The 7948-nt window shown below is 42.4% G+C and overlaps 1 protein-coding gene across 1 annotated transcript; it reads right to left on the reverse strand.

The window, feature by feature from the left end:
• Positions 1 to 410: 410 nt before the first annotated feature.
• On the reverse strand, positions 411 to 7524 carry LOC308322269 (uncharacterized protein). Its single transcript, XM_080773465.1, has 10 exons — positions 7392 to 7524; positions 6335 to 6560; positions 5885 to 6066; positions 5512 to 5727; positions 3924 to 4296; positions 3237 to 3376; positions 2784 to 3023; positions 2137 to 2298; positions 1829 to 1918; positions 411 to 1644 (listed from the first exon to the last, which is right to left on the reverse strand). Exons 2-10 carry the CDS (start codon positions 6552 to 6554, stop codon positions 1471 to 1473), a joined length of 1797 nt encoding a protein of 598 aa, XP_080629591.1. The 5' UTR covers positions 6555 to 6560; positions 7392 to 7524; the 3' UTR covers positions 411 to 1470.
• Between the last annotated feature and the right edge of the window lie 424 nt (positions 7525 to 7948).

Below are 7948 nucleotides of genomic sequence, written 5' to 3' on the forward strand. Positions count from 1 at the left end.
TGATGCACCAACATCCACAGGTGAATCGTGAATGTATAGAGAGACAGTAAGGACCTGATGTTTTGAACTTGCATGAGTATTCTGGAGTTTATAACAAGTTGGCAATATTTGAATGTGGGACAGTCAGTACTTATGGTAATAACTATGGTCAAGGAAGAGCTCCTCTTGGTGGAGACAGAATTCATTAATCGAAAAACACAGGAAAATAAAATACCACAAACATATTTCCGCAAACACACATCAAAGGCAGATGGTGAATTTCCTTGCTTATTGGCAAAGCTACGCTTCCCATTTTAAACAGGGGAACTTTGTGAGTTGTCATCATGAAATCTGTAATCTTAAACATATGGCCTCAAATTGAGAGCTTGTGAAAATCCCCTAACAATAGCTGCTCAAAATGATTTCTCTGCCTGTCTCTTTGGCTCCATATTAAGGCATTTAAAACACATGGTGTTTATTTTTTTTCCATTTTCCCTTTTTTATTCTGTTTGAACAAGTTTCTAAATATTTTCTCAGATTATATAATCTTGCCTGGAAAATATTTAAGTATTATCCTGTTATTACATTGTCTCATTGCCATCTGGTGATGAAATAAATTAATCCACCAATCTGAAATGGTCACACTATTTCTATGCAAAAGTTTAACTGGGTATGTCATAATAGGGCATTTGTCCTAAAGGGCGAGGTCGCACTGAAACATCAGAGCTTCTTAATACGGCACAGTTGAGAAGCAGGAGTTAAACTATTAATCTGGTGTCAGTGAGGTCAGATGTAGAGTTGCTGGTCAGCTCCATATATGCAGATGTAGGTTATGATCCAGTCTTCTCCATGTATGGCTACCCAGGGTTTGATGAGGTCAATGTCATGCTCTTCATAATATGGAGATCCAGGTGATGATAGTCAGCTCCACATATGGACGGACGGACAGACTGACAGGTTTTAGCGTGACTGACAGGTTTTGCAGGTTTTCATAGTAAACTGCGACCTACAGTCGCAATAATATTTACGTTATACAGTATCATGTTATATCATTTGCCTGATGAAGACCTAAAGGGTTGAAACATTGCACGTTTAAAAACATAATAAAGTAAGTATTTTGTGGAGCTCTAGAAACAAGTGTGCAGATGTTTCTTCCTCTTTGATGTATGCCATAATAACTGTGACCATTGCTCAGATCTATTTTCAGGCCACCTTCCAGCCTTCAATAAAACGTGAATATCCATATAAAATGTTCCCAGATTTGTGACAGTAAGGTTAACATAGTCGGTGGTTCTGTTGAATCCGTTTGTTGCCTGTTACATAACACTCCCTGAGGACCTGAAGTCATCCTCATCATCTGTGCATGCAATTACTGTCTAAGCATATTTACAACCAACAAAAGTGCATATTGACTAAAAGGAGTAGCATATGGATGAAAGATTACACACACGGTTTGTGTGGCCGCTGTGTATTTGGAATGAGTGTCATAATTCACAACCATAAAAGGCCGTGCATGTGTTGAATATATTCCTCTGCCTTGGGTTTTTCCACAATCATCTCAGAAGCTCTTCCTGTGGACTGCTGCTGTCGGCGGTGCATGATATCCTTGGCAATTCGCATGCTTGCGGCTTGACCTCCAGCCAGGTTCACTGCATGAGGTCCCACCTGTGCTCGTGTGGAAAATAGGAAAGAAAATTAAGATTCATAGAATCATTTTGAATTTTTTGCACAATGTTTTGAAAAACATCGTGCACCTGATTCTGATACTATTTGTTGGGAAACCCCCTGGAAACCCCTGCTCATAAAATACACAAAATGTTACATTGTGTACAGTAGTGTGTAGAGGTACCTGAAGTGCGGTGTACTGTCCCATTAGATACATGGGGCACCCTGGTGCCCACTGTAAGCTCTCTTTTATGCAAGGCCAACCGTCTATTACCTGCAACATGGGGAAATGAAGTACCACAGCATGTTAGAACAAATATCCCGAAATATGGACAGGCGCAAACAAACGTTTCATTAGCCATATTTGGACAGCATCAAAAATACTTCTTTTACCACTGTGTTATGTACAGGTATCCATGTAATAATTATTTTTGAACGACTACACAAACTCCCTTTCTCGTGCATATGTACTATTGTCTCCGTTTGACCTACCTGAATCGGGAATTCCTTCATTACTCCAGAGAGCAATGGATCTTGATTGACATCCAGTTTACAACCAGTGGCAAGCCAGATCATATCCCCAGTCCAGCTGGCCCCAGTGCTGAGGGACACACTCCATGCCTGGTTTCTGTAGCACCACCTGGCCTCACGCACCTGAACAGCCATACCGTACATCGTGGTGGTGTTAATATATATTTTTAGGCTGTGCAAATTACATTTCCTCTCATGGCCCAGCAGATGTTGCTATTTCCCATTCTGCATAATGGCAGAATGAAAATACTTTTGGTACCAGTGCTTTTGAACTTTTACTCACATATAACATAGTGAATACAGGCCTAGGACTTTTACCTGTAATATAATGTTTGTGCATTGTGCTATTGCTACTATTTTTCAAGTAGAGAACTTCTTCCAACACTGGTGATTTATGGATTTTGGATTTATTAAATATGGGCTTAAATTGATGCCAACATTATTTAGTATTAATAAAAAAAAAAGTGCACTTGTATTTCATATTTTGTATTCGTAAAAAAAGAAGATGTATGCGCAATGTGTAATGATTACCTGACAGTATGGTTTTACATCCACTTTCCCACTCTGAATGAAAGGCTGGAGGTGAGCATACAATGTGTAATGATTACCTGACAGTATGGTTTTACATCCACTTTCCCACTCTGAATGAAAGGCTGGAGGTGAGCATACGCCTCTGGGGTGACGGCGCCGCCTTTCCTGGCCTGTCGGATCATGGCCAGCCGCCTGTGATGGCTCTTCTCATTGTAGAACTGCCTCAGGTAGGCCTGGCCGTCCATCTTGATGCCGTGCTCCACGTGGGAATAACGTCCCACCAGGCTCTCCACATCGCCCACGTCAAACTGCTTCAGCTGGATTAGAGAGCACCAAGTAAAGCAGTGGTTGTCAAAGTGGTGAAGTTCCAGGGTGTCCCCAGCAAAATTAGTTGAAGAAGAACCATAAAAAAACACATACAAAATTTGGACATTGGACATTTATTTATGATTTTCATTCGTTTTGTAAAAAAGTTTGAACCAGAATGTTTTTGATATTTGGTTAGTTTTCATGAACTCTAATGAGCTGACCTGGAGGTGTTTCCTCATGACCCATGTGACATGGCTGGCACCTTGCTGCACAGCTATGGAGACAACATGAGCGCTGGACAGACCTCCACCTATCACCATCACCTTCTGGCCTGCAGCGCACACCGCACGTGATGACCCGCCTAGACACACATAGGGAAGTATCCAGGGAAGTCAGTTAGATCAGTGGTAACTTATCTTGTTTCGGAACGAAATGTAAACACACGCCCAACGTACTTAGATCATTTATGTGATGTTGAAGTGAAGTCGATACCTTCATACATTCTTAATACCCCCCCCCCCCCCCCCTTACACACAAACACATGCACGCACGCACGCACGCACGCACACACACACACACACACACACACACACACACACACACACACACACACACACACACACACACACACACACACACACACACACACACACACTCAGACAGGCCAGGCCCTCTTAGACAGGCCCTCTTATAAACCATGGTGTCAGACTCATCAGCAAATGTCTATCCACATGCACCCTAAACACGCATAATGGTAAGATATCGACATTTTATCTACAGTATACACAAATCTTGTATGGGGGGGGTGGGTGCCTGGCACAAAATATTCTAGATTGGGGTCTGCGGCCAAGTAATACATATAAATTTGGGGGCCCTTAACATGAAAACCTTTTTTTGTTCTAACTTACCGAGTGTTGGACAAAAGTCTTTCTGTGTCAGACAGTGTGTTTCCTGTTCCAGAGAGATGGACAGGCCATGCATGAGGTGCACAGTGTGTTGTAATCGCTCTTCAGGGTAGCTTTCTCCGATGCATCTCACCCAGTTAGGGATGTTTGCCATCTGGACGCGGGTTGGGCCTGTGGCCACGACAACGTGTCGAGCCTTTAGTGTAATTCCTTCCTGAAGAAGGACTTGGAAATACTTCACACTCCTCTCACGCCCTCTCGTCCCCTCGTACTCTCTCTCTGCCTCCTTCACCTCTTCTCTGTCGTCGTCCATCACTGGAGTGATGCAGTCCACTGTTCCTTTGACCAGCACTTTGTCCAGGTTGTATTTCTTCACCTGTGTGTTAAGATGCACTCATAACTATTCAAACCATTCAGGTATAGCAGCAGCCTTCTTCCATCTACTAACTACATGATGGTTGAGTGTTTGATTTCCAGAGGACCTTTGTTGTTTTTAATCAACATACGAAAAGTCTCATTGCTGCAACAAATTTAGAGAGGCACATATCCGGTATTTAACCAATTGAACCCCAACATCTTTTGGGGGGACATGTCCAAGAATAGCTGATCTACAAGTTCACAAGTTGTGAGTTGTTAGTGAGAGTGTGGTTAATGTTAATCCTAATATTGTATTTGTGATGACATCCACATTAACCACAATCCTCCTAATTGGGTCAGCCCTATATTCCCTCAGCTCTATGTTCCCTCAGTTTAGGCCTGGGGTGAAACGTGCTGGCCTGTGGTTAGGGTTTGGATTGGGGCTGCAGGACTTAGAGTTGAGGTAACATAATGATACCACGCAGCTGAGGGGACATAGGTAAGCCCCCCACCACACCAGTCATATACTGTACACACAGGCTGATGGTTTGAATGGTAGTGGTTTTAAAAGGCAACCTTGTAAGCATGCAAAGTCCTGCTGCTGAGATAAGTATGACACACTATTTCCATGCGTTGGTATTTGGTAATGATATTTATTTTAGAAATACTCCTTGAAGATGTGGTTACAATTGATTGAGAGGAACACAAACAAGAGATGCATTACAGAGATGTTTATCCCATATACAAGTATAAAAGTTCACGGACATAAAAAATCATTGCAATTTGTGCAGTCAGCACCTACAGCAGCTGAGAACACCTTTTTGACATGCAGTGTAATATTCCAAATATGCGGGGGATTGAGGGGATTTTACCCTTCACACACACACACACACACACACACACACACACACACGCACACACACACACACACACACACACACACACACACACACACACACACACACACACACACACACACACACACACACACACACACACACACACACACACACACACACACACACACACACACACACACACACACACACACACACACACACACACACACACACACAAACACACACACACACACACACACACACACACACACACACACACACAGTCACACACACACACACACACACACACACACACACACACACACACACACACACACACACACACACACACACACACACACACACACACACATGCGTGCACACACTGTCCAAACCTGCTGCTTAAAGAAATCCACACTAAGCTTGGTTCCTGGCAGGCTGAAGGTCAGACTCTTCTTGAGTGTGGTGGCTACGTTAAGACGCCTCTTCTCCTTCTTGCCAAGCCTCATGTCATTGAAGAAGGCATTGTCGTCCAGAATGTAGACATGGTCTGGAAGACTGTGGAGCTCTGCTGCACGATTGTGCTCCAGAACAAACTCCTGCAGCGCTTGCTGTCAAATATAAAAGGCAAACAGATTAAATTCATGACAAGATGTGCTGCATGCCTCTAGTGAGAAAGCTGGGTGCGTTATTTCTTTTTTTTAATATGTCAGCGAATCACATGATATTATTTTTATTTTTTTTACTAAATCTAGTAAGCGTGTTTACCTTGTTGAGAGGGTCAGTGTGTACCAGTGTGTGTGATCGTAGATGAGGGATGTCGAGAGCAGTGAACTGACTCTCCCACAGAGCAGTCCACTCTCCATAGGAATCAACTACTTGGAGGCTGAGTGGGACACAGACCCCGTCGGACACAGACAGTGATGATGGCTGCTGCTCAACTGTCTGTTCTGGAAGAAAGATTGAAAAGAAATATAATATAATATTCACACTGTAGTCACTTTGCTCTCATTATACTCCAATTTTACACTCAGAGAGTATCAATTACCACTAACAGATCACACCTTGTTATGCATCTGAACTGTCAGACAGTATAGGAACGGAAGGCGCATACTGGTTTACTTCATATGCAGAACTCACAACTACAGAACTAATATGCAGTATGACATCCAACACAAGAGTGTTTAATGTCCCCCATTCCTTATTCTACAAACTCACGAACTGTTCCCCTCCTGCCTTTCTTGCCCCTGCAGGTTGTCTTGGGCAGCTCCTGTGGGGACTGGCTGCCCACATTTGGTGGGTCTAGATGAGCAGCTGGGAGGACTGAGCCATATGCTGGGCTCTGGCCTGCAGAGTTACTGTTAGGAGTGGACAACATAGTGGCCAGGGTCAAGGCATGGGGACCCCCCCCTATTATTAACACGTCCAACATCACCATCTGGAACTTCAAACAAAAAGCAAAACAAAATGTCAACCTCGAGCTATTAGCTTTTTTCACTTTATTACAAGCTACAAGAACCTTCCTTTAGATATGAACAGGTGATAGATCTGTTTTTGTTTCCTATAGTTTCTTGTGCCATCTCTGTGTAAGACTGTCAGACTTCCTCTTTTTTTTACCAATCATATGGGTAAAATGGGTGGGTACAGTATATTATACTGTATCACATAGCATATAGCACATCATCCATTATCTGAACAAGTCATGATGACATTAGTATACTGATTACAGTATATGGATATGAAAGATATGTTGTGTATGTAACTGACCACCGGACTGTGATGTCTGACCTAATGACGCTATGGACTGGGAGTTTCTCCCAGATAAGTTACAATATTTGTATAAATATGCCTGTATTTTCTGTGTAACTTCTCCAGGACTAAACTACCGGTAACTCATAATCACTTTTCCTGTCATGTAATTTCATTTAATTTTCTTTCCTCTCACTTAATATTTTACCACAGTGTAGTGTAATTTGTAGAACACACACTACAAATTACACTACAACAGAAAGGTGGTTTTAACCAATCATTGTAAAGCTATCAAAAGGACTACATTCCCCCCCTCCCCCCATGTTTTAGGTGGTGTTGAAGAGCTATTATTGGTATTATTGGTATTATTGGTATAACAGTGTTAAAGTTAATTAAATGCTGTCCAGTTTTAATGAAGTATTGCAACATTGTAACGTCATGAACTGAACTGCTATACAATAGTGTTTAGCTCCACACATAATTCAGTTAGTCAACAAACACAAAAGTGTGTCCATCATTACAATACCTGCTTGAGCTGGGCTTCAGTCTGTCAGCTTATGCCAATTGTGAAATGGTGAAAAAGTGCACAATATCTAAAAACTATCATGCTGCAGTGTAGTAGCCTACTACTGTATGTGGCAGACCTGTGAACTTTCTACCGTGCTGCCGCATGTTGTAACTCAATCCTTCTTGACAAATATAGATACAGTATAGCACGGCTCCATTGGCTAGCAAGTCATTGCTCTAAATAGCTTTGTTTTGTGTGTGTGTGTGTGTGTGTGTGTGTGTGTGTGTGTGTGTGTGTGTGTGTATGTGTGTGTGTGTGTGTGTGTGTGTGTGAACTGGAGAGTCTGAAGCATGGCTTGGCTTCAAAACCAAATTTACATCGGAGCCATGGATGAATTCGGACATACTGACTGCAATGAAAGCCAGAGACAAAAAATGCGCTGAACTTCTTAAATGCTAGCCAAGCGCTTCGACAGTGATCTCCAAACCCAACTGGGCATCCTAAAAACCCAACGAAACAAGCTAAGAAACATTGTAACTACCATGACTAAATCAGCTAAAAGTATAACTTTATCA

This window comes from Protomyctophum bolini (assembly GCF_963924005.1).
Source record: "Protomyctophum bolini genome assembly, chromosome: 1".
In the NCBI taxonomy this organism is placed as follows: domain Eukaryota; kingdom Metazoa; phylum Chordata; class Actinopteri; order Myctophiformes; family Myctophidae; genus Protomyctophum; species Protomyctophum bolini.